Raw genomic sequence first — 26,888 nt, forward strand, 5'->3', positions numbered from 1 at the left:
TAGAGTGAAAAGACTCATAGCTGTCATCGCTGCTAAAGGTGCTTCTACAAAGTATTGACTCAGGGGTGTGAATACTTATGCAAATTAGATATGTCTGTATTTCATTTTCAATACATTGGCAAAAATGTCTAAAAACATGTTTTCTCTTTGTCGCTATGGGGTATTGAGTGTAGATGGGTGAAAAAAAATCTTTCTATTTGAATTCAGGCTGTAACAACAAAATGTGGAACAAGTCAAGGGGTATGAATACTTTCTGAAGGCACTGTATGCCCTCAATGCAATTATGCAGTCTAATACAACCACAGTGGGATTTTAAACTGTTTTTATACTGTTTCTCAAATTAATTGTGTGTATTTTTAAGTTATATAACAACATTCCATTGTTGTTTAGCATTCTCTAATCCAAATATGGAGCCCAGCTGGGCTCCCCGCTTGTGCCATCAAATCCCTGCAATTTATCCAGAACGCTGCAGCCACCCAGGTCTTTAACCTTCCCAAGTTCTCCCCTGCACACTCCACTGGCCTCCAGTCAAAGCTTGCTTCCACTACAAGACCTTGGTGCTTGCCTATGGAGCAGCAAGAGGAACTGCCCCTCCCTACTCAAACCCTACACCCCAACCCAAGCACTCTGTTCTGCCACCTCCGGTTTCTTGGCCTTCCCACCCCTACTGAAGTGCAGCTTAACCCAGTCCAAGCTCTTCTCTGTCATGGCACACCAATTGTGGAACCAGCTTCCTCCTGAAGCTAGGACAGCAGAGTCCCTGCCCATCTTCTCAGAGCATGTGAAACCCTACCTCTTCAAAGAGTATCTTAAATACCCCCCCCCCCTCTATCTAGCTAAGACTTTGCTGATAGCTACTTTATTGAGAAGTTTACTTACTATGCCTGTGATATGTGCTTGTCCCACCTAGTTATCCTAAGATGAATGCACTAACTGCAAGTCGCTATGGGCGAGAGCGTCTGCTAAATTACTAAAATGTAAAATTATTACACTATTTGTATCCGTTCATCAGTTTCAATTGGGGACTATTATTTTGTAGCCAAACCACAAATTCCACTATTGTGGCTAGCTTCACACGGGTACTGTACAGTGGATCATAATTCTAAACACGCTTGAGTGAACGAGACCTGATTAAGAATGGCTCGTGCGTTCATAAAATCGCCATACTCTGGGAAGATTTAACGTTGGAATTCTACTCAAACTAAATAAGTTCAATTATTTTCTTTATGTTGTAACGGCCACGAGGGAAAATGTAAGGAGACAACAATTGACTTTATCAACAATGTAGCTGTTGTGTTGGCAAACTGAGACGAGATGATTTTCAAAACGCTCGCAGGTAAAACTTCGTTCGTGGGGCTTCGTTTACCGCAGACATTTCTATTCTTACTGTTTCTCGGAAGTCTGGGATTTGGAGCTTTGTTCTTTTTGCCTGAAACATCTCGTTTGAAACGTATTTTTCAACATAATTCGGACAACTCGGCAGTTATCACCGACTCGATGAATGGACAAAGTGCACAGCCCAGCTCACCCATTGGGCTCATTGGAACCGCTCGGTTCGATATTGGAGTGCTACGTATACAATCACAACTCTCATCTTCAAATGGAAAACAGACAAATAATAACAAGGAAAGTAGTCAAGGAACAGTTTCAATGGAACATACGTCTGAAGGTGACGCTGCCGACGACAAGGTGCATACAAGGGGCGTGGTGGTATCGAGTCGGGCGCGCTCACCTGTGAGAGTGAAGTTGAGGAATTGTATGCTGAAACCGCCATACGGCGCAAATTATGGAAAACCTAGTGATCCTGAATCTCTGCAGCGTCGGGAGAAAGTCAAAGAGGTAAGAGGCGGTGGTGATAGGCCTATGCATTGCCATATGGTATCATAATAGGATAGGATAACGCTGTGTTACAGACAGGTTTATGTGGAGAAGGCAGGAGGATAATAATAGCTTGAGCAATCAATGTCTTTGAGAAAATAACTGTTAATGGCAACAACATGCTTGAGGCTGTATGTCTACTCAATGATTCACACTTTTAAATTAATCAGGATCTATTGTGAATTTTATACTAAATAGCCTGGATTCTAGCACAGCCCCCAGACTGAAAACGATAAGGTGTCTGTCTGTCTCTTCACTGTTGCCCATGAGGGAATGCAGTTGGCATCTTTTGAAAAGCCAGACAAATTCATCAACAGGCTGCAAATCTCCAGGTCAATAATGCTGCTGCATGGTAAGTGTATGTGGGTTGGCAGAGGTGGGGTGCAGGGGTCATAAAGCCTACTGTACAGATCTCTTGAGGTAATGCTGTTTGATTGGCAGGGCTGCTCCAGTTGTCCAGACACTGGGTCTCTGTCCCAAATGGTAACCTATTCCCTACATATTTCACTATTTTTGACCAGAGCCCTATGAGTAGTAGTGCACTATATAGGGGATAGGATGCCATTTAGGACGTACATTGCACCTCCTTATTCTGGGGCACAGGCTCCTCCTGACTGTCAAACATGATGATTATCCTGACTCCCAACAGTCACATCCGCTGTTCACCTTAGCCTTTACCTGACACTACTTATTACAAACGTCTCCAAAGCCACACACACACACACACACACACACACACACACACACACACACACACACACACACACACACACACACACAGCAACTAGGGGGGTGAATATTCCCACACACAGCAACTAGGGGGGTGAATATTCCCACACACAATACACTAGCTTCTTTCATTCAAACAGAGAATAGAGATATATTATTTACCCGGCAAACTATTTGCAAAGCCCATGACTGTAGAGCAACTGTAGACTGAGTGATCTATGTTGCTATTCAGCCACGATTCTCCTGAATGAAGCAGAAGCCTTTATTCTTTTGATCTGTTTTTAAATAGGGCTACTTACAGTCAAACAGAAGCTTTCTTTCATAGAAATAGAGGCCCAAAACTTCAGAAAGCTATTACAGTATCATATCAGTTAAGAGTTGTACTGCCAGAGATTGGTCTAACTTGGGTTCTTGTTCATTTCTTGGCAAGGAGAATGTGACTTATCTTTGGCCTCATTTGAATATTCATTGTGAGGAAGTATAAAATGACATTGACACGGCTGCAACAAAGCCAAGCAAGCTTAAATGTCAAACTAAAACCCCTTCAATTTTTATTCAAGATCTTTCTTTCTTCCTAATGTTCTGGTCAATGGATGCTCCGTGTCATTACCAAACCTCTGGAGGGGAAATAAGGCCGTCTGATGCTTTATTGAAGGCAGATGATTCAGAGGTGCCAAAGATCCCATCCAGAATAGGTCATCTTGATTACAAAGGTCAACCCCAAGGCTTTACCGGTGAAATATCATGAATAGGCCAGTCTGTCTTCCTCACTGGTACTGCTGTTTTGATGAATAAAGCAACACATACTCTCCAAAGTTCATCTCTCCCTGCTCTCTCCACCTGTCTCACACATTGTCCTATCACCACAAAAGTCAGAGACAGTGTCAACAGAACTACAGCCTTTTTCTTTTGTTCTCTTTTTCTTTCCCTCACACAGTTACTGACAGTTACCTCAAGATAACTGCTAATCTATGCCAAGAGGTAATAAGAAACAAACTGATATACCGGTACAGTTACTGCTTATTGTGACTCACTGTTGGTAGATTGTTGACAAGGACTGCAGGCAGAGGAGTTGTTTCATGGACTAGGTTATTAGCTCTTGAGATATAAACAGACCCCATGGTGAGAGAAGTTAGTTTGGCAAAATTAGATGCATATTCCGATAATATAATGTGAAAGCCATTCTATGCATTAGCCTAGGCCACGTGAATAAGTAGGGTGAGGAGATGAATGGGTGTTGGTTGTTACTAATGTCACTGGTGGTTCCTGAGGGAGCCCTCAGATCACAGAAATTTGACTCTTTGAATGACCTCATCCTATTGCAATGATATCATTTCATGGAGATTATGAAACCACTGTAATGGGCTGTTCAATTTTGATATTGAAGCTAATTAAAGGTTGTCATCTGTTTGTTATTCACTAAAACTAGTATACTTATTTCACTGAGATTCTACCACATGTATTTTTATTTCAGATGATGAAGTTTGCTTGGGACAACTATAAGCGCTACGCATGGGGGCAGAATGAGCTGCGACCACTCTCCAGGAATGGCAATGATGGCAGGACATTTGGTGAGTAAATAGCTCCCTGGATGTACTATATGGCATACCCGTACCCTGCTTCTGAACATACTCTACCTACATGAAAGTTTACAAACTAATGTCTGCAGTTAATGTCTCTGCAGTGCAGTCCATAGCAGTAAATGTTTCTAGTCTGCAGTGCAGTCCATTGTGTGTTGGTGTGTTGGTGTCACAGGTGGGTTAAGAGGTGCCTCTATTGTGGACTCTCTTGATACCCTCTACATTATGGGGCTTGGTGAAGAGTACCAGGAGGCCAAGGAGTGGGTGGAGAACAACCTGAACCTCAATGTAGTAAGTGGGTCATTTTTCCCTTATTACAAATAATTAATGTTGTCAGTGGGGCTATACATAGGCCACTTTAAATCTAATCCAGCTGTTTAAATCTAATCCAGAACAGCGTGCAAGACATGCTGGGACGCTAGGGACGTTACTCTGAGAATGCTGGACCTGCATATCAATCATGGTTCAGGCAGGGAGATTATGCCCACTGAGAAGAAAATTAAAAACATCCTTAAATAACCCTGGAACCAAACCTCCGACAGCTCGTCAGACACAATAGAAAGTATCCATCGTCTGTAATGAAAAGCAATCTCTCTTTCTTTCTTTCTTTCTTTCTTTCTTTCTTTCTTTCTTTCCCCCCCCCACAGGGTGGAGAGGCGTCTCTGTTTGAAGTGAATATCCGCTACGTGGGTGGCCTGCTCTCTGCCTACTACCTAACAGGAGAGGAGGTGAGATCCATCCATCATAGTTTATTCATCACATTTATACATTGCTTAACAGCAGTATTACTCAGCTATAATGTCTCCCACCGTTATGAGGCCTAAAGATATCTGTCTTCCGGAAAACAGCTCTACATCCTCTTGCCTGATAATGTGGCCGTTCAAATAAATTACCTAGAATCAAAGAGAACCGCCTGGTTGATGTGTGCAGTTGTCAAAACTTATATATCCTACAATGCATCGATAATGGACAGATTAGAGAATTCCATCAATACCACACACACCACTGAAATTATGTAGGTTGATTGAGTTCTGGAATTTATCCACAATCAAGGCATTATTTTTCGGAACTAAGCAGGCTCTGTCGTAGAATGATTCCATTGCAGTTGATCCATTGTGGGGATGGTCAGTTATCACAGCTGGGAACAGGATCAAGAACCAGACTATGAAGTAATTAAGAATATTGTTTTAGGGCTCAGTTGTGCCTTCTCTAATTAAACAGTGTCTTAAAGTCTGGGGCTGTATGTATCAAGTGTCTCAGAGCAGGAGTGCTGATTTAGGATCAGTTTAGCCTTTTAGATCACAATGATTACGATAACATGGACAGGGGGAACCTGATCCTAGATCAGGACTCCTGCTCTGAGACATTTAACACATACAGCCCCAGGTATAACCGTTGGGAGGACATTCGGCACCATGGACAGCTCCCAACAGCCCGTTTATCTCCTTGTATGGTGATCAATTACACTGGGTGAGATGACAGTATATTTTCAGATTACCATGGCAACATGACTACCAGTATTACCTTCCTCTGCCAGAGCACTTTTCTTGACAAAGTTGTGCTCTCAGTTCTTGATGTGATTACAGGCTGTGCAATTTCAAGGACACTTGTTCAAGCCTTAAATAATTGTAAAGAGAGAGCTGGATTATTATCTTGATACAGTCTTTTCAGAAATGAAAGTAAACATAACATACTCATCACAGTACCAGTTTCATTAAATCCTGCAGAGAGTTTTCTCTGACTTTTATATTGAGGCTTATATATATCAAGACTGCTTGTTTGTGGTGGCTGGCTGCTTTTTTTCTCACACAGAGGCAGTCATTTGTTTTAAAAGAATGCAGCATTTCAGATAGACGGAACACTGCTACAGGCACACAGTGTCCTAAGCTCTTCTTTGAATAGCTTTGGCTTTACTTTGGTGAAATTCTTTCTTTTAGCTGCATGTCATATTTTGTGAGTTTGTCAAGCTGTGCCTGTGGATTTATACATGTTGTGCATCATTAGATAATACTTATGTGGTCCACCTGGATATTAGGGCATGGTATGATACCAGTGTTGAGATATTTGTTAGTATTGTGGTATGGAAACAAAACATAAAGAGGGATTTAATGTTGAAAACAAACATGATTATGTTGTCATCCAGAGTCACTTGTATTTATTTCTAAGCTATAGAACAAACACAATATTTGACATAAAGCAGGTTTTAAAGGACCAAAGACTTTGTGTTTTTATTTTTGCTTTGTAAAAATTTGTGTAACACTGGTATTGTCGTAGCCCTGCTGGATACAACAAGGAGAGTCATTAGGCACCCTTCCTTTGGGGATATGCAGGACAGGAAACGATAAATGGGACACCAACTTTGCCACAGCTGTTATTAACACTTCCTGAAAAGTGATGCACTGACCATGTGGTTTCAGCATAGAAGAGCTTGAACTAGATGCAGTCTACAAAAGGTGAACTACAACGAAGACTACAACACTCCTCCCCTTTCCTTGTCCCTTGCCAAACCCCACCTGCAACCAGACAGACACTGAGAAGAGGGATAGAAGAAGGCATGAAGCCCTGAGCTGTCCCATAAAGTCACTCATCTACTACTTTAGATTAACTCAACTGAACCAAACTCAACTGAGCTGTCTCAACCAAACTGAACTGACTTAACTGAACTGATTTAACTGGACTGAACTGAACAGCTCTATTGTCTCTCCAGGTGTTTAAAAGGAAAGTGGTGGAGCTGGGGAGAAGTCTGTTACATGCCTTCAACACTCCCACAGGCATACCACATGGAGTTGTCAACCTGGCCGGGTGGGTAGCATTTCCTAGTTTGGTATACAATACCTCTTCTGCTGGAGCATGGTAGTCTTCACTGAAGCAATATACATAAACTGACACATTGTAGCTATGCTGTTGTAGGCAGTGTAATTCTTGGACTGTAAATAGATTGCAGGACTATATATCGTGATCTAATTAGTTGCAGTGTGTCATCATGCATTACACTTGATGAACTCTGGATTTATCTAATCCCGGTAATACTATTAAAACCACAGTGGAAAAGACATTTGGATCGGAGCGAGAGAGGAAATCCATCCTGTTCCTTTTTACTCAAAATGCATTTTCACTGCGGAAGTGAGAGTCATTATATTCAGTTTTGCCTGATGGCCCAGCTCTCCCTCCTAGTCCCTAGGGAAAGTAAGTGTGAAGTCAGTGAGAAGTGTGAAGCAATCTGCCATGGCCATTAGAGGGAGGGTAAGCTAAGCTGGTGCTCCTGGCAGCCTGTCAGCTTCCCTCTCCCCAGCTGTCAGTCGAATTCATATCTCGGATCGATGTGTCAGGTGTCTGGGAATGACAGAGGCTCAGAGTGGAGGAAGATCAACATCCCCCTCCTCCTCCAGATCTAAATATAGAATATTATGGAAGTGAATGAGGAACAGGTCTGGGTCGAAGAGAAAGACTAACAGGTCAGGATCTGCTCCTAATCTATTGCAGAATAGACTCTTGTCATTATGATTATTCTCCAGGTTCTTTCATCAGAAAGACAAAATAATATTTCAGACATGAACCGTGCTGTCTGCTGACAACTGGACAAAAAGAAGGATATCCAAGACACAACTATAGATTGTCTCATCCTATAATGGTAATTCTATCCAATCAACGCTTTTCTGTCACAACAAGTTCTTATCCGCCTAGCCAATTAAGGCTTGTCATAGTTAGAAATGGTTATTCTGTGTGATCAAAGCTGGTTAGAGCTTACTGCATATAATTCTGTCTGACTACAGCTACCTCCAATAAACACTGAAATAATAAGCCTGTGAAATTACTCATTTTAGGGCAAGACACTGATATTTCCACCATGTGCATTAAGAGAGCATGATAGCCAGCACCTTTGCAGAAGAGCAGAGAAAATGATACATTAGTACATAAATATTACGTAGCCAATTTGAGTTGGATGTAAGTTATTCAGCTAACCATGGTGCGAATGACGGGGGAGTCGGGCTCAGCTCCCCTGAATGAGATGTTAAATCCCCTAAATGCAACAAAAGTCCAACTTTAGGGAGGGTCTCAAAATAATGTCAATTTGACATGTTTCCTATTTGTTTAGAATGCAGTGGTAAATACATTGGAATATTTTATTTTCATATTTACCAATGAAATGAATACCCCCCACCTATCTGTCATGGTTTAGAAAATGTATTTCTATGTGGCGGTGCTGTCCATCCAGTAGTGCTGAATTTCGGCCTCAGCTAACCTCCTTTATGTGTAGATGTTCCTTTGTACTTTCTCATTTTCAACATTTGTTTGCCATGCGACTTTGTTAAAAATAGCCTTTATTCCAATGCATTTGATTTATCCGTTGATTTGTCATTGTTTGCTTTTGTCGGTCAGCTGTTTGGAGCGCTCGTTGTTTTGTTTTTCAGATGCGCGAGGGTACTGGTGATCTCTGCGTCGGAAGTCACAGACCATTTTATTTAGCTTCAGTATGTTCTATCAATATTTGTTTTATTTCCTCGATCAGATGATGATGGTCAACAATATCAAGAGACAACTAGCCCACAGCTAGACACCAATGCACATCCAATCCATCCAACAATTATACATTAATGACAGTAGGCCTATAGTTGACTATTTCGGTTAGAAGCATTCAATTTTGCAATGGCATAGGCTTACATTATTTTGGATTTGTGTGCTCATGAGAACTGTTTTCACAGCGAAACATCATGAAATGTTACGTAGGCATAGTTACACTTACAGTGCATTTTCAGAGATCTCCAAGATCAATGGTTCGTACAGGTTTTAGGTTCAATGTTCTAAATCAATTGTCAAATGCTTAACAATGATAAATAACAGTGTCATAAATCTCATTAATGTAAGGAAAGAAAGGTAGTGTTTTATGTCACATGATCTGTGAAGTCTCCCAAGCATTAACTCATGAATTATGGACAACTCATGATTTAGATTCAAGTAACTTATTATTTTGAATGTAGGCTATTTTGCGTGTGTTGATGTCTTTAAAATTGCCTTGGCTGAGAGGCTCGGCTATCGGCATTGGTGTAGTCCTAGTGGAGAGTAAAAGCAAGTAAATGCCATTTACCCACATTTAAAAAAATATATATATATTTTTTTTTTAAATAATGCATTGAAAGTATACGGAGAGTTACTTTTTTTTTTACCGCGACCATCAATCAGAGTTTACCCATTTTTTTTTTACCGCTACATCACTGGCTACCAGTAGGCCTACATATACAGTGGGGCAAAAAAGTATTTAGTCAGCCACCAATTGTGCAAGTTCTCCCACTTAAAAAGATGAGAGAGGCCTGTAATTTTCATCATAGGTACACTTCAACTATGACAGACAAAATGAGGGGGGTAAATCCAGAAAATCACATTGTAGGATTTTTAATGAATTTGTTTGCAAATTATGGTGGAAAATAAGTATTTGGTCACCTACAAACAAACAAACAAGATTTCTGGCTCTCACAGACCTGTAACTAATTCTTTAAGAGGCTCATCTGTCCTCCACTTGTTACCTGTATTAATGGCACCTGTTTGAACTTGTTATCAGTATAAAAGTCACCTGTCCACGACCTCAAACAGTCACACTCAAAACTCCACTATGGCCAAGACGAAAGAGCTGTCAAAGTACACCAGAAACAAAATTGTAGACCTGCACCAGGCTGGGAAAACTGAATCTGCAATAGGTAAGCAGCTTTTTTTGAAGAAATCAACTGTGGGAGCAATTATTAGGAAATGGAAGACATACAAGACCACTGATAATCTCCCTTGATCTGGGGCTCCATGCAAGATCTCAACCCGTGGGGTCAAAATGATCACAAGAACGGTGAGCAAAAATCCCAGAACCACATGGGGGACCTAGTGAATGACCTGCATAGAGCTGGGACCAAAGTAACAAAGCCTACCATCAGTAACACACTACGCCGCCAGGGCCTTAAATCCTGCAGTGCCAGACGTGTCCCCCTGCTTAAGCCAGTACATGTCCAGGCCCGTCTGAAGTTTGCTAGAGAGCATTTGGATGATCCAGAAGAAGATTGGGAGAATGTCATATGGTCAGATGAAACCAAAATATAACATTTTGGTAAAAACTCAACTCGTCGTGTTTGAAGGACAAAGAATGCTGAGTTGCATCCAAAGAACACCATACCTACTGTGAAGCATGGGGGTAGAAACATCATGCTTTGGGGCTGTCTTTCTGCAAAGAGACTAGGACGACTGATCCGTGTAAAGGAGAGAATGAATGGGGCCAGGTACCGTGAGATTTTGAGTGAAAACCTCCTTCCATCAGCAAGGGCATTGAAGATGAAACTTGGCTGGGTTTTTCAGCATAACAATGATCCCAAACACACCGCCCAGGCAACGAAGGAGTGGCTTCATAAGAAGCATTTCAAGGTCCTGGAGTGGCCTAGCCAGTCTCCAGATCTCAACCCCATAGAAAATCTTTGGAGGGAGTTGAAAGTCCGTGTTGCCCAGCAACAGCCCCAAAACATCACTGCTCTAGAGGAGATCTGTATGGAGGAATGGGCCAAAATACCAGCAACAGTGTGTGAAAACCTTGTGAAGACTTACAGAAAACGTTTGACCTCTGTCATTGCCAACAAAGGGTATATAACAAAGTATTGAGAGAAACTTTTGTTATTAACCAAATACTTATTTTCCACCATAATTTGCAAATAAATTCATTAAAAATCCTACAATGTGATTTTCTGGATTTTTATTTCTCATTTTGTCTGTCATAGTTGAAGTGTACCTATGATGAAAAATACAGGCCTCTCTCATATTTTTAAGTGGGAGAACTTGCACAATTGGTGGCTCACTAAATACTTTTTTGCCCCAATGTATTTGAGGTTCAATACACATTGTAGCCTAGTCTAGTATGTTGACAGTGTGTGTTAGGGAGAGCATCTCGTTTTTCCCAGGACAGTTTCAGCCCCATTTCAGGTGTCCCAACTACAAAAAATATAAATTTGTCAGCAAGACACATCAATTAATTTAGGCCTAATCAATGGAAATCACTGAATGACATTAGACACACTTTTTGGTGTTTTGTAACAGATGTCTATTTCCATTCATCAAATGCCATGCAGTTTGAATGCTGGAATTATTTTGTAGTAGACAAACATGCCTACCTTTTTGAAGTGATTTGTTTGACAGCCAGATGAAAATATCATGACTGGTTGTGTTCATGCCACATTAAAAGGAAATTCATTTTTACAGTTTAAATGACATCTTTATTATTAGGCCTATATATAAAAAATTCAGAGACCCCTGGATGTCATGGTGTAATTCAGATAACCGAACAATATTAGCAACTTCACCCTCACATTTCAACAAATGTAGAACTTGCAAATTGGGAGGATCATTGTGTTCATACAATTCTGAATGTGCCCAATGCATAATTTATGTGTTATTGCTGGTACAACTTCTACAATACAGTAGGCAGGTTTCAAATGTTACATTTCTCTTGCCTGGCTACCCAGACTCCTTGCACCGGCAAAACACTACTCCGTGCCCACGGACGTCTCCGGAATGGTTCTGGATCTGAGTACCTCCCCAACGCTTCACCGAATGTGAACAAGTTCAGGGCTGTCTGATTGGTCCAGAAACAGAATGGGTTGGGCTAAAGCCAGAACACGCGTGGGCGGTTTGAATAATCGTAATTGGCTTTGATACTCTGATTGGTTAGAGACGATCCAATCGCTCCACGTCACCACATACGGCTTCAATGATGGCTGTCTCAGACTAAAGTATGTAGCAAACGACAAAGCAGCGGAGGAATTTAGTGTGAGTTGTCAGGCTAGCATTTCTCTCTCATGTCTGTTCCTGTTTTAGTGATTCCAGGAGGTGGTCCGGAGGGGATTTGGGGAGGAGCAGTGTTCTAGCAGAGTTTGGAACCCTGCATCTGGAGTTTGTTCATCTGTCAGAACTCACCAATGATCCCATTTATACCGAGAAGGTGAGTGCTGTAACTCCACAAGCCTCACATATAATGCTTTTGTTTTCAAGTCTTTAAAATCAGATGTAATGAGCTCAACTGTTAAATAAATTAACTTGTTTTTTGTCTCTCTCGCCCTCTTCTCTACACCCTCAGGTTATGAATATTAGGAAACACCTGAACCAGCTGGACAAGCCACGTGGCCTCTACCCAAACGCTCTCAACCAAGTCAGTGGGAATTGGGAACAGCGTAAGTCACCATCTGACTATTGAGTGATTGCAGTCCTTCATTAAACTAAGAGGGATTACATTGTTCTTTGATGTTATTGTCCTGTCTGCGAACAGCCACTTGTGTTACATGGCATGGCAGATCATGCGTTATTGCTTATCTTTTTCAGATTATGTCTCCATTGGGGCCCTTGGTGACAGTTTCTACGAGTATCTAATAAAATCCTACCTGATGTCAGACAGGACAGATGAAGTTGCTAAAAGAATGTACTATGCTGCACTGGAGGTACACATACCAGTCTATGGCCAGTCTATGGTTGCATGCTATGCCATATAATGCTATAACAGCAGGAAAGCAATAGGTGAAGCGTGAGAACAAGAACAGAACCATAGAACAGAGCAGGAGAAGAGAGATCGCGAAAAGAGGCAAAGACATTTGATGAAAAATATATATATTTTTTTACTAATATCAATTTACCAACATTTCTGAAAATGGATATATCGCGTTTTGGAATGAAACTCTTCACATGTTTTTTACTAATGATAACCATCTACTGTACACTGCTTTAGGCCATAGAGAATAACCTAGTCCAGAGGTCTCCTGGGGGGCTGATCTACGTGGCTGAGTGGAGAGGGGGTATCCTAGACCACAGGATGGGTCACCTGGCCTGCTTCTCTGGAGGGATGATCGGGATCGGGGCTGAACACGGCAGTCCAGAGACCAGGCAGCACCAACTGGACCTGGCTGCTAACATCACCCATACCTGCCACGAGTCCTACAGGCGTACACGTAGGAACACATCTATATATATACGCAAAACACAGTTCAAAGCCCAATCAAATGCCTTATAGGGTGTTGTAATTGACATGCTGTCATGGCATATTCACAATTCATTAGTTAAAGTCTTAACAGTTTTTATTATAGGGCCCCACAAAGAGGATGGATTCAAAATGAATCGCCATTAGTTAATACTTTTTTAAACAAGGTTTTTCTATTTGGCTTTTCAGTATTTTGCAGGCGAAGGGCGAAAACAAACAACAAATCCTCTACCAATCTCAGTCCTATGCTCCAACAAAGCCCCACCCCCAACCAGATATGGCATTACATCATTAGTTATTTCTTGACAGGTTTAATAGTTAGTCACATGTAAAGGTGTTAACAGTATGAATCCACTAAAAGGATGGACTAATGATGAATTACCATTAGTTAATACTTAACAAGCTTTCATAAATAGCATGATCAATAACATTGTCACATCTCTTACATAACATTATATAGCATTACACATTTTATTCAATTTCATTGCCTTAGATATTTACCTGACACAATTAAGTCATATGGAACTTAAGTACGAAGTTAGGGGTTTGAGAAAATGTTTGAGGGACATTCATATTGCCATTGTATGTGAAAAGGTGTCACCCTGATCTCTGAAGGCCTGTGTAGGTGTCACCCTGATCTCTCTGAAGGCCTGTGTAGGTGTCACTCTGATCTCTCTGAAGGCCTGTGTAGGTGTCACCCTGATCTCTCTGAAGGCCTGTGTAGGTGTCACTCTGATCTCTCTGAAGGCCTGTGTAGGTGTCACTCTGATCTCTCTGAAGGCCTGTGTAGGTGTCACCCTGATCTCTCTGAAAGGCCTGTGTAGGTGTCACTCTGATCTCTCTGAAGGCCTGTGTAGGTGTCACCCTGATCTCTCTGAAGGCCTGTGTAGGTGTCACTCTGATCTCTCTGAAGGCCTGTGTAGGTGTCACTCTGATCTCTCTGAAGGCCTGTGTAGGTGTCACTCTGATCTCTCTGAAGGCCTGTGTAGGTGTCACCCTGATATCTCTGAAGGCCTGTGTAGGTGTCACCCTGATCTCTCTGAAGGCCTGTGTAGGTGTCACTCTGATCTCTCTGAAGGCCTGTGTAGGTGTCACTCTGATCTCTCTGAAGGCCTGTGTAGGTGTCACCCTGATCTCTCTGAAGGCCTGTGTAGGTGTCGCCCTGATCTCTCTGAAGGCCTGTGTAGGTGTCACCCTGATCTCTCTGAAGGCCTGTGTAGGTGTCACCCTGATCTCTCTGAAGGCCTGTGTAGGTGTCACTCTGATCTCTCTGAAGGCCTGTGTAGGTGTCACTCTGATCTCTCTGAAGGCCTGTGTAGGTGTCACCCTGATCTCTCTGAAAGGCCTGTGTAGGTGTCACTCTGATCTCTCTGAAGGCCTGTGTAGGTGTCACTCTGATCTCTCTGAAGGCCTGTGTAGGGGTCACGCTGTATGTCGTCATACTCATCAGGGTCTGCGAAGATGTTGTCAAGGGTTTCATAAATAGAGGCTCTGGTCCTCACACTCACATCTGACAGCACTAACTCCTCTGACAGCACTTTCTCCTCTGACATCACTTCCTATTCTAACATCACTTCCTTCTCTGACATCACTTCCTGCTTCTCCTCTTCAGTGTACAGTAGATGAGAACTCAAGCTTTACAGCCAGTACAGAAAGTCACAGCCAGTACAGAAAGCAAAACAGACACTGTGAAGACAAACCTATGTTAAGGTCCAAGAGGGTAGAGTTCTGAGCTCATATCTTGTTCTCAGCCATACATTAGTACTGGATCATGCCTCCCAGACTGACACTTATGTACCTTCTCCTGTCTGTACGACTTCAGTCCTATTGCTCATGTACCACGTTTAAGACTTCACTGGTGGGTTGGAATCACTGCTGCAGGTCAGAGTCACGGACTGCCCTCCTCTATTTTACCACTGACTGACACTGAAGTGTTCTTGGGGCCATATTTCACAATAAGTGAAATTCTCAAAGCCTCTTACAATAAAGAAGTAGCTGCCTGAATGCCCTTTTCTGACTGCCTGTAGAAACGTGACCTTGGACTTGGACGAAATAGCTAAAGTTTGGACAGGAAGTCTTGCAAAAGGAGATCAGGACTGATTCTCCCTCCTTTGCAGTGGGAGGAGTAACTTTTACTTGTATGTTTGTAACAGACAGATTGACGCCAAATGGATCACGGTATGATGTACCGTACCCCCTTGCTTTTTAAACATGAATTTGTTCTCTTTCTCCTTGTTACCATGGTGCTCTTCCCGATCCGGGAAGTCCAAGTATTTGAAAACCGTTTTTTGACCATATTGTGTGATGGTTTGAATGCTGGGATAATTTTATTTATTTATTTTACCTTTATTTAACTAGGCAAGTCAGTTAAGAACAAATTCTTATTTTCAATGATGGCCTAGGAACAGTGGGTTAACTGCCTGTTCAGGGGCAGAACGACAGATTTGTACCTTGTCAGCTCAGGAACTTGCAACCTTTCGGTTACTAGTCCAACGCTCTAACCACTAGGCTAACCTGCTGCCCGATAATGCGTAATCTGAAGTTTCTAAAACTGTTTGAATGATGTCTATGAGTATAACAGAACTCATATGACAGGCAAAAACCAGAGAAGAAATCCAAACAGGAAGTGGTAAATCTAAGGTTTGTAGTTTTTGAACTCAGCCCCTATCGAATACACAGTGGGATATGGGTCATTTTGCACTTCCTAAGGCTTCCACTAGATGTCAGTCATCTTTAGAATGTTGTTTCAGGCTTCTACTGTGAAGGGGGGCCGAATGAGAGGGGATTGAGTCAGAGGTCTGGCAGCAGCCTCGATCTCAGTCACGTGCATTCACATGAGTGGTAGCTCTCGTTCCATTGCTTTTCTACAGACAATGGAATTCTCCGGTTGGAACATTATTGAACATTTATGATAAAAACATCCTAAAGATTGATTCTATACGTAGTTTGATATGTTTCTACGACCAGTAATAGAACTTTTTTAACTTTTCGTCCGACGTTTGGCTGGACCTGAACGCGCGTTTACAGTGGTTGCATTAACTTTTTATGGCTGCAGGGGCAGTATTGAGTAGCTTGGATGAAACGGTGCCCATTGTAAACGGCCAGCTTCTCAGTCTCAGTTGCTAATATAAGCATATTATTATTAGTAGTATTGGATAGAAAACACTCTAAAGTTTCCAAAACTGTCAAAATATTATCTGTGAGTATAACAGAACTGATATTGCAGGCGAAACCCTGAGGAAAATCAAAACAGGAAGTGGCTTCTATTTTGAAAACTCCCATGTTCCTTAGCCTCCCTTTGCTCCATTTAAAGGGATATGAACCAGATTCCTTTTCCTATCGCTTCCTCAAGGTGTCAACAGTCTTCAGACATAGTTTCAGGCTTTTGTTTTGAAAAATGAGCCAGAACGATAACATTGCGTCAAGTGGTCACATGAGTTTTGCTCGCGCAACAGAATTTGGATAGCTTTTGCTTTTCCCTCTCCTACTGTGAAAGACATTTGCGGTTGATATATTATCGATTATATATTTTAAAAACAACCTGAGGATTGATTATAAAAAATGTTTGACATGTTTCTGTGGACATTATGGAAACTATTTGGAATTTGTCTGTGTTGTCGTGTCCGCTCTGTCCTGTGGATTTCTGAACATAACGTGACAAACAAACAGAGGTATTTTGGATCTAAAAATAATCTTTATGGAACAAAAGGAACATTTGCTGTGTAATTGGGAGTCTCGTGAGTGAAAACATCCGAAGATCATCAAAGGTAAACAATTAATTTGATTGCTTTTCTGATTTTCGTGACCAAGCTACCTGATGTAGCTGTGTACTTAATGTTTTATAATGCGATCGATAAACTTACACAAACGCTTGGATTGCTTACGCTTTACAGCATAATTTCAAAATCTGACACGACAGGTGGATTAACAAAAGGCTAAGCAGTGTTTTCCTATGTCAAATCAAATCAAATTTATTTATATAGCCCTTCGTACATCAGCTGATATCTCAAAGTGCTGTACAGAAACCCAGCCTAAAACCCCAAACAGCAAGCAATGCAGGTGTAGAAGCACGGTGGCTAGGAAAAACTCCCTAGAAAGGCCAAAACCTAGGAAGAAACCTAGAGAGGAACCAGGCTATGTGGGGTGGCCAGTCCTCTTCTGGCTGTGCCAGGTGGAGATTATAACAGAACATGGCCAAGATGTTCAAATGTTCATAAATGACCAGCATGGTCGAATAATAATAAGGCAGAACAGTTGAAACTGGAGCAGCAGCACGGCCAGATGGACTGGGGACAGCAAGGAGTCATCATGTCAGGTAGTCCTGGGGCATGGTCCTAGGGCTCAGGTCCTCAGAGAGAGAGAAAGAAAGAGAGAAGGAGAGAATTAGAGAACGCACACTTAGATTCACACAGGACACCGAATAGGACAGGAGAAGTACTCCAGATATAACAAACTGACCCTAGCCCCCTGACACATAAACTACTGCAGCATAAATACTGGAGGCTGAGACAGGAGGGGTCAGGAGACACTGTGGCCCCATCCGAGGACACCCCCGGACAGGGCCAAACAGGAAGGATATAACCCCACCCACTTTGCCAAAGCACAGCCCCCACACCACTAGAGGGATATCTTCAACCACCAACTTACCATCCTGAGACAAGGCTGAGTTAAGCCCACAAAGATCTCCGCCATGGCACAACCCAGGGGGGGGGCACCAACCCAGACAGGATGACCACATCAGTGAATCAACCCACTCAGGTGACGCACCCCTTCCAGGGACGGCATTAGAGAGCCCCAGTAAGCCAGTGACTCAGCCCCTGTAATAGGGTTTGAGGCAGAGAATCCCAGTGGAAAGAGGGGAACCGGCCAGGCAGAGACAGCAAGGGCGGTTCGTTGCTCCAGAGCCTTTCCGTTCACCTTCCCACTCCTTTATTGCACTTGTGAATTCATGAATATAAAATATTTATAGTAATATTTATTGTATGTAGTGCTATGCTATTCAGCGGTTGTTGGTGACACTTATACCGATATTGGGATTGCAGCCATAACAAGTTAAGGAGAAGTGTATCTAAAGTTCCATGCATAACACTTGAATTTTCATCAACATTTATAATGAGTGTTTCTGTGAATTGATGTGGTTCTCTGCAAAATCACTGCATGTTTTGGAAATACTGAACATAACACGCCAATGTAAAATGAGATTTTTGGATATAAATATGCACTTTATTGAACAAAACATACATGTATTGTGTAACATGAAGTCCTTTGATTGCCATCTGATGAAGATCATCATAGGTTAGTGATTAATTTTATCTCTATTTGTGCTTTTTGTGACTCCTCTCTTTGGCTGGAAAAATGGCTGGCTCTTTCTGTGACTTGGTGGTGACCTAACATAATCTTTGTGGAGCTTTCGCTGTAAAGCATTTTTGAAATCAGTCACTGTGGCTGGATTAACGAGAATGTTATCTTTAAAATGGTGCCTAGTACTTGAATGTTTGAGAAATTTGATTTCTGAGATTTCTGTTGATTTGTATTTGGCACCCTGCAATATCAATGGATGTTGGCGAGGGGTTCCGCTAGTGGAATCCCAGTCCTAGACAGGTTAATGGGGGCCTGTTTGGCTCACCTTTTCCTGTAGTCCACGATCAGGTCTTTGTCTTGCTCATATTGAGGGAGAGGTTGTTATCCTGGCACCACACTGCCAGTTCTCTGACCTCCTCCCTATAGGCCGTCTCATCGTTGTCGGTGATCAGGCCTACCACTATTGTGTCGTCAGCAAACTTAATGATGGTGTTGGAGTCGTGTTTGGCCACACAGTTGTGGGTGAACAGGGAATACAGGAGGGGACTAAGTACACACCCCAAAGGGGCCCCGGTATTAAGGATTAGCGTGGCAGACGTGTTGTTGCTTACTCTTACCACCTAAGTGCGGCCCGTCAGAAAGTCCAGGATCCAGTTGCAGAGGGAGGTGTTTAATCCCAGAGTCTTTAGCTTAGTGATGAGCTTTGTGGGCACTATGGTGTTGAACGCTGAGCTGTAGTTAATGAACAGCCTTCTCACATAGGTGTTCCTTTTGCCCAGGTGAGAAAAGGCGGTGTGGAGTGCGTTTGAGATTGCGTCATCTATGGATCTGTTGGGGCGGTATGCGAATTGGAGTTGGTCTAGGGTGTCCGGGAGGATGCTGTTGATGTGAGCCATGACCAGCCTTTCAAAGCACTTCATGGCTACCTACGTGAGTGTCACGGGGCGGTAATCATTTAGGCAGGTTACCTTCGCTTCCTTGGGCAAGGGACTATGGTGGCCTGCTTGAAACATAGGTATTACATACTCGGTCTGGGAGAGGTTGAAAATGTCAGTGCAGACACTTGACAGTTGGTCTGCGCATGCTTTGAGTACACGTCCTGGTAATCCGTCTGGCCCATCGGCTACCGAGAGCGTTATCACACAGTCATCCAGAACAGCTGGTGCTCTCGTGCATGCTTCAGTGTTGCTTGCCTGGAAGCGAGCATAAACGGCATTTATCTCGTCTGGTAGGCTCGCGTCGCTGGGCAGCTTGCGTCTGGGTTTCCCTTTGTAGTCCGTAATAGTTTTCAAGCCCTACCACATTGTACGAGCGTCAGAGCCGGTGTAGTAGTATTCAATCTTAATCCTGTATTGACGCTTTGCTTTTTTGATGGTTCGTCTGAGGGCATAGAGGGATTTATTATAAGCGTCCAGATTAGTCTCCCTTTCCTTGAAGCGGCAGCTCTAGCCTTTAGCTCGATGCAGATTTTGCCTGTATTCCATGGCTTCTGGTTGGGATATGTACGTTCAGTCACTGTGGGGATGACATCATCGATGCACTTATTGATGAAGCCGATGACTGAGGTGGTGTGTTCCTAAATGCCATTAGATGAATCCCGGAACATATTCCAGTCTGTGCTAGCAAAACAGTCCTGTAGTGTTGCATCCGCGTCATCTGACCACTTCCGTATTGAGTGAGTCACTGGTACTCCCTGCTTTAGTTTTTGCTTGTAAGCAGGAATCAGGAGGATAGAATTGTGGTTAGATTTGCCAAATGAAGGGCGGGGGAGAGCTTTGTATGCATCTCTGTGTGTGGAGTAAAGTTGGGCTAGGATTGTGTTTTCCCTGGTTACATGTGACATGCTGGTAAAAATGTGGTAAAACTGATTTTAAGTTTGCCTGCATTAAAGTCCCCGGCCACTAAGAGCGCCTCTTCTGGGTGAGCATTTTCTTCTTTGATTATGGCCTGATAGAGTTGGTTGAGAGCTGGCTTCGCTTTGTGGTGGTAAATAGACGGCTACGAATAATACAGATGAGAACTCTCTTGGTAGATAGTGTGGTAAGGTACTCTACCTCAGGCGAGCAATACCTCAAGACTTCTTTAATATTAGACATCGCGTACCAGCTGTTATTGACAAAAAGACACCCCCACCCCTTGTCTTACCAGAGGTAGCGTCTCCGTTCTGCCGGTGCATAGAAAATCCCGCCAGCTCGAAATGGTCTGTTTCTTCGTTCAGTTACGTCTCTGTGAAACAGATGTTTAATGTCCTCTTGGTAGGATAATCTTAATTTTATTTTTATTTTTTATTTTACCTTTATTTAACTAGGCAAGTCAGTTAAGAACTAATTCTTATTTTCAATGACGGCCTAGGAACAGTGGGTTAACTGCCTGTTCAGGCAGTTAACCCAACCTTCCGGTTACTAGTCCAACGTTCTAACCACTAGGCTACCCTGCCGCCCCTAATAGTAGATCATCAATTTAATTTTCTAACGATTGCATGTTAGCAAGGAGAATGGAAGGCATTGGGAGTTTACTCGCTCGCCTCCGGCTTCTCAGAAAGATCCCCGATTTGCTTCCCCTTTTCCTGCATCTTTTCTTCACGCAAAAGGCATGGATCTGGGTCTGTTCTATTGACAGCAGGACATCCTTCTCGTCAGACTCATTAAAGGAAAAAGTTTCTTCCAGTCTGTGTTGAGTAATCGCTTTTCTGATGTCCAGAAGTTATTTTTGGTCATAAGAGACGGTAGCAGCAATATTATGTAAACAATAAGTAAAAATAAAATAAAAAGTTACACAAAAGGCAAAAAATTATAAAAATTGCACAATTGGTTTGGAGAACGTAAAATGTCAGCCATGTTCTTCGGCTTTTTCCACATTTTGTTACATTACAGCCTTATTCTGAAATGGATTCAATCGTTTCCCCCCCTCATAAATCTAAACAATCTATTTTATATTTGAGATTCTTCAAAGTAGGTACCCTTTGCCTTGATGACAGTTGTGCACACTCTTGGCATTCTTTCAACCAGCTTCACGAGGTAGTCACCTGGAATGCATTTCAATTAACAGGTTTGCCTTAAAAGATCGTTTGTGGAATTGCTTTCCTTCTTAATGCGTTTGAGCCAATCAGTTGTGTTGTGACAAGGTAGGGGTGGTATACAGAAGATAGCCCTATTTGGTTAAAGACCAAGTCCATATTATGGCAAGAACAACTCAAGTAAGCAAAGTGAAACGACAGTCCATCATCACTTTAAGACATGAAGTTCAGCCAATCCGGAAAATGTCAAGAACTTTGAAAGTTTCTTCAAGTGCAGTCGCAAAAACAATCAAGCGCTATGATGAATCTGGATCACATGAGAACCGCCACAGGAAAAGAAGAGCCAGAGTTACCTCTGCTGCAGAGGATAAGTTCATTAGAGTTAACTGCACTTCAGATTGCAGCCCAAATAAATGCTTCACAGAGTTCAAGTAACAGACACACCTCAACTGTTCAAGGAGACTGCGTGAATCAGGCCTTCATGGTCAAATTTCTGCAAAGAAACCACTACTAAAGGACACCAATAAGAAGAAGAGACTTGCTTGGACCAAGAAACACAAGCAATGGACATTAGACTGGTGAAAATCTGTCCTTTGTTCTGATGAGTCCAGGTGTGAGATTTTTGGTTCCAGCCGCTGTGTCTTTGTGAGACGCAGAGTAGGTGAAATGACGATCTCCGCATGTGTGGTTCCCACCGTGAAGCATGGAGGAGGTGTGATGGTGTGGGGGTGCTTTGCTGGTGATACTGTCAGTGATTTATTTAGAATTCAAGGCACACTTAGCCAGCATGGCAACCACAGCATTTGACAGTGATATGCCATCCCATATGGTTTGCGCTAAGTTCAACTATCATTTGTTTTTCAACGGGACAATGACTCAAAACACACTTCCAGACTGTGTAAGGGCTAATTGACCAAGGAGAGTGATGGAGTGCTGCATCAGATGTTCTGGCCTCCACAATCACCCGAACTCAACTCAATTGTGATGGTTTGGGATTAGTTTGGAGGAAAAAGCAGCCAACAAGTGCTCAGCATATGTGGGAACTCTTTGTGAAGATGGTTGAAAGAATGCCAACGATGTGCAAAGCTGTCATCAAGGCAAAGGGTGGCTACTTTGAAGATTATACCGTATGTTTTGATTTGTATAACACCTTTTTGGTTACTACATGATTCCATATGTGTTATTTCATAGCTTTGATGTCTTATTATTCTACAATGTAGAAAATAGTCCAAATAAAACCCCTTTTAATGAGTAGGTGTGTCCAAACTTTTGACTGGTACTGTGTTTACAGATATGCATATGGGTAGCCTATAGACATCCAGGGACATCTAGAGTAGAAGTATATTTATATAAGTATAAAGTATTATAGGAACATCTGCAAGTAGTTGCAGGGAATAAAGTGAACCTGTAAGATTGTAGGGTGTGATCTAGCTGTAACGCTCCCTTCTCTAGGTACATACTGCCCAGGGATTGAACCCCGGTCTCAATCCCTGAGTTTAGCACCTTGGCAGAAACAATTGTATTCATACAGCTTTCTCTGTAATATGACTATTCTCTAGCATATTACATAATTATGCACAATAATAAAATATTAAATATGCACAATACAAAAAATATTAAATATGCACAATATGACAAATATTACATATATGCATATCCAGTGTTTCCTCAACAGGTGCTGGAGATCAAACAATACGTTTAGTATAATGCATTGTCCATTCTAATCCAACCTAAAAATCCAACAGCCACTAAACTGGGCCCAGAGGTGTTCCGGTTTGATGATGGAGCGGAGGCTACAGCACCCAGAGTAAACGAAAGGCATTACATCCTGAGGCCAGAGGTCGTGGAGAGCTACATGTACATGTGGAGACTGACCCATGACCCCAAGTACAGAGAGTGGGGCTGGGAGGCTCTGGAGGTGAGGCCATACATTTACAGTGCCTTTGGAACGTATTCAGACCCCTTGACTTTTTCCACATTTTGTTATATTCCAGCCTTGTTCTAAAATTGATTAAGTTGTTTTTTCCCCCTCAACAATCTACACACACTAACCCATAATGACAATGCAATAAGTTTTTTTTTGTTGCTAATTTATTAAACGTTTTTAAAAAACTAAATATGACATTTTAGAACAAGTTTGCGATGTTCTGTGAAGGGAGTAGTATATAGCGTTGTTCAAGATCTTCAGTTTCTTGGCCATTTCTCGCATTGGAATAGCCTTCATTTCTCAGAACAAGAATGGACTGATGCGTTTCAGAAGAAATGTCTTTGTTTCTGGCCATTCTGAGCCTGTAATCGAACCCACAAATGCTGATGCTCCAGATACTCAACTAGTGTAAAGAAGGCCAGTTTTATTGCTTCTTATCAGCACAACACATTTCAGCTGTGCTCACATAATTGCAACAGGGTTTTCTAATGATAAATTAGACTTTTTTAAATTATAAACTTGGATTAACTAACACAATGTGCTTTTGGAACACAGGAGTGATGGTTGCTGATAATGAGCCTTGGTACGCCTATTTAGATATTCCATTACAATTCAGTTGTTTCCAGCTACAGTAGTCATTACAACATTAACAATGTCTACACTGTATTTCTGATTTAATGGACAAAAACATTTGCTTTTCTTTCAAAAACAAGGCCATTTCTAAGTGACCCCAAACTTTTGAACGGTAATGTATGTGTTCAGACCCTTTACTCAGTACTTTGTTGAAACACTTTTGGCAGCGATTACAGCCTGGTGTCTTCTTGAGTATGACGCTACAAGCTTGACACACCTGTATTTGGGGAGTTTCTCCCATTCTTCTCTGCAGATCCTCTTAAGCTCTGTCAAGTTTGATGGTGAGCGTTGCTGCACAGCTATGTTCAGGTCTCTCCAGAGATGTTAGATCGGGTTCAAGTCCGGCCTCTGGCTGAGCCACTCAAGGACATTCAGAGACTTGTCTCAAAGCCACTTCTGCGTTATTTTCACTGTGTGTTTAGGGTCGTTGTCCTGTTGGAAAGTGAACCTTCGCCCCAGTCTGAGGTTGTGAGCGCTCTGGAGCAGGTTTTCATCAAGGATCTCTCTGTACTTTGCTCTGTTCATCTTTCCCTCGATCCTGACTAGTCTCCCAGTCCCTGCCGCTGAAAAACATCCCCACTGCATGATGCTGCCACAACTGTGCTTCACCGTAGGGATGGTGCCAGGTTTCCTCCAGACGTGACGCTTGGCATTCAGGCCAAAGAGTTCAATCTTGCTTTCGTCAGACCAGAGAACCTTGTTTTTCATGGTCTGAGAGTCTTTAGATGCCTTTTGGCAAACTCCAAGCAGGCTGTCATGTGCCTTTTGGTGAGGAGTGGCTTCCTTCTGGCCACTCTACCATAAAGGCCTAATTGGTGGAGTGCTGCAGAGATGGATGTCCTTCTGGAAGGTTCTCCCATCTCCACAGAGGAACTCTAGAGCTCTGTCAGAGTGACCATCAGGTTCTTGGTCTCCTCCCTGACCAAGGCCCTTCTCCCCCGATTGCTCAGTTTGGCCAAGCGGCCAGCTAAAGGAAGAGTCTTGGTGGTTCAAAACTTCTTCCATTTAAGAATCATGGAGGCCACTGTGTTCTTATGGACCTTCAGTGCTGCAGAAATGCTTTGGTACCCTTCTCCAGATCTGTGCCTCGACACAATCCTGTCTCGGCGCTTTGCGGACAATTCCTACGACGTCATGGCTTGGTTTTTGCTCTGACTTGTACTGTCAACTGTGGGACCTTATATATAGACAGGTGTGTACCTTTCCAAATCATGTCCAATCAATTGAATTTACCACAGGTGGACTCCAATGAAGTTGTAGAAGCATCTCAAGGATGATCAATGGAAACAGGATGGACCTGAGCTCAATTTCGAGTCTCATAGCAAAGGGTCCGAATACTTATGTAAATAAGGTATTTCTGTTGTTTATTTGTAAAACATTTGCAAAAAAAATCAAAAAATCTGTTTTCACTTTGTCATTATGGGATATTGTGTGTAGATTGCTGAGGAAATTGTATTTTTAATCCATTTTAGAATAAGGCTGTAACATCAAATATGGGAAAAGTCAAAGGGTCGGAATACTTTCTTTTACTTTACTTTTTTTTGTGGTTAGTTGAAGATGGGATTGTACTTTTATTTTACAGGCTCTGGAGCAACACTGTCGACTTGCCACAGGGTTCTCTGGTATCATTGATGTCTACGGCCATATAATCCAACACGACAATTTACAGCAGAGTTTCTTTCTGGCAGAAACACTCAAGTGAGTGAAGGAAAAGATACAAGCATCACGTGTGTTATCTTTGTCATTTCTCTGTGTTTTTCATTAGCAATAACCATAACATAACAGTATTGTACAGAGTTTGTCATCTCTGTCTGTTTTTACTTTGTCCCTGTCTATATATCTCATCTTAATTGTGTTTTCCTGTCCTCCCTTCTCTATCTTCGTATTTTCTCTGCGCTTTACACTAGCAATAACCATAACATAGCGCTATTGTACATTTATTGTATAGAGTTTGTAATATGTGTCAGTGTTTGCTTCCTTTTGTACATAATTTTAATAGTGTTTTCCTCTCCTCCTCTGTCCTCTTTCTCTGGTGTGTTATAGGTATCTCTACCTGCTGTTCTCTGACGACGATCTCCTGCCTCTGAAGGACTGGGTGTTTAACACAGAAGCACACCCTCTACCTGTCATCCCCAGGAACTGCTCTCAGGAGAGAGGACACAGACCCAATTGGACTCATTGACAGGCTTATAGGGCTCCTTTGAAATGGACCATATATGGTGTATGTTCATTGTCAGGCTTAGCTCCAGTGTTTGGCCCAAACATTTTGCCTTTATGTTTTTATCTCTGAGGCCTGGCCTCAAAAAGCCCTAAGAAATGATTGGGGGCCCCCTTTCTGGCCCTAGTCACTTTGATTAAACTGCAGGAGATGGATGGTCAGTGAGACACATATCTCCTGTGGATACTGTTGAACTGATTTTGTCTTCACTGTGAAAGCTGTTTTTGTTTCTGTGAATCATCAGAAACCAACAATGAGTGTGTATATATATCTACTTCTTTTGCCTCTGTGAGGGAAATTCCCATATCACAGGGAATGAGCTGAACATCAGCTGTCTGAGTGTCAATATTTATTTGTGATAGGTCCATTGTGCATTAAATCTGTCTGCTATGATAAAAAATGTTGTTTTTTCAGTGTAGGATTTTCTGTCCATGCTAGTTAATTTTATTATCAGATAATTTCACTAATTGTAAGTCACTCTGGAAAGTGTCTGGTAAAGGACTAAAATATAAATGTAAATATTTCTGATGGATTTCAGCACTTCTCTGACTCGCGATGCAAAACACTCCTCATCGATCAATTTCTATCCTGAACATGATCCATGGCTTGGAAATTGA

At 42.2% G+C, this 26,888-nt stretch overlaps 1 protein-coding gene across 3 annotated transcripts; it reads left to right on the forward strand.

Annotated features, from left to right (window-relative positions):
* Positions 1 to 920: 920 nt before the first annotated feature.
* On the forward strand, positions 921 to 26,665 carry LOC118371966 (mannosyl-oligosaccharide 1,2-alpha-mannosidase IC-like). Of its 3 annotated transcripts, XM_052470065.1 has the most exons (13): positions 921 to 1,839; positions 2,077 to 2,230; positions 4,082 to 4,178; positions 4,363 to 4,478; positions 4,835 to 4,915; positions 6,895 to 6,989; positions 12,027 to 12,150; positions 12,286 to 12,379; positions 12,528 to 12,643; positions 12,928 to 13,147; positions 23,239 to 23,411; positions 25,636 to 25,751; positions 26,097 to 26,665. In XM_052470065.1, the coding sequence occupies exons 2-13, from the start codon at positions 2,228 to 2,230 to the stop codon at positions 26,233 to 26,235; spliced, it is 1,374 nt and encodes a 457-aa protein (XP_052326025.1). In that variant the 5' UTR covers positions 921 to 1,839; positions 2,077 to 2,227; the 3' UTR covers positions 26,236 to 26,665. The 3 variants fall into 3 exon arrangements, with proteins under 3 accessions (XP_052326025.1, XP_035613546.1, XP_035613547.1); XM_035757653.2 differs by lacking the exon at positions 2,077 to 2,230; XM_035757654.2 differs by lacking the exons at positions 921 to 1,839; positions 2,077 to 2,230 and adding an exon at positions 3,569 to 3,588.
* The last annotated feature ends 223 nt before the right edge of the window (positions 26,666 to 26,888 follow it).

This window comes from Oncorhynchus keta, chromosome 19 (genome assembly GCF_023373465.1).
Source record: "Oncorhynchus keta strain PuntledgeMale-10-30-2019 chromosome 19, Oket_V2, whole genome shotgun sequence".
Classification (NCBI taxonomy): Eukaryota; Metazoa; Chordata; class Actinopteri; order Salmoniformes; family Salmonidae; genus Oncorhynchus; species Oncorhynchus keta.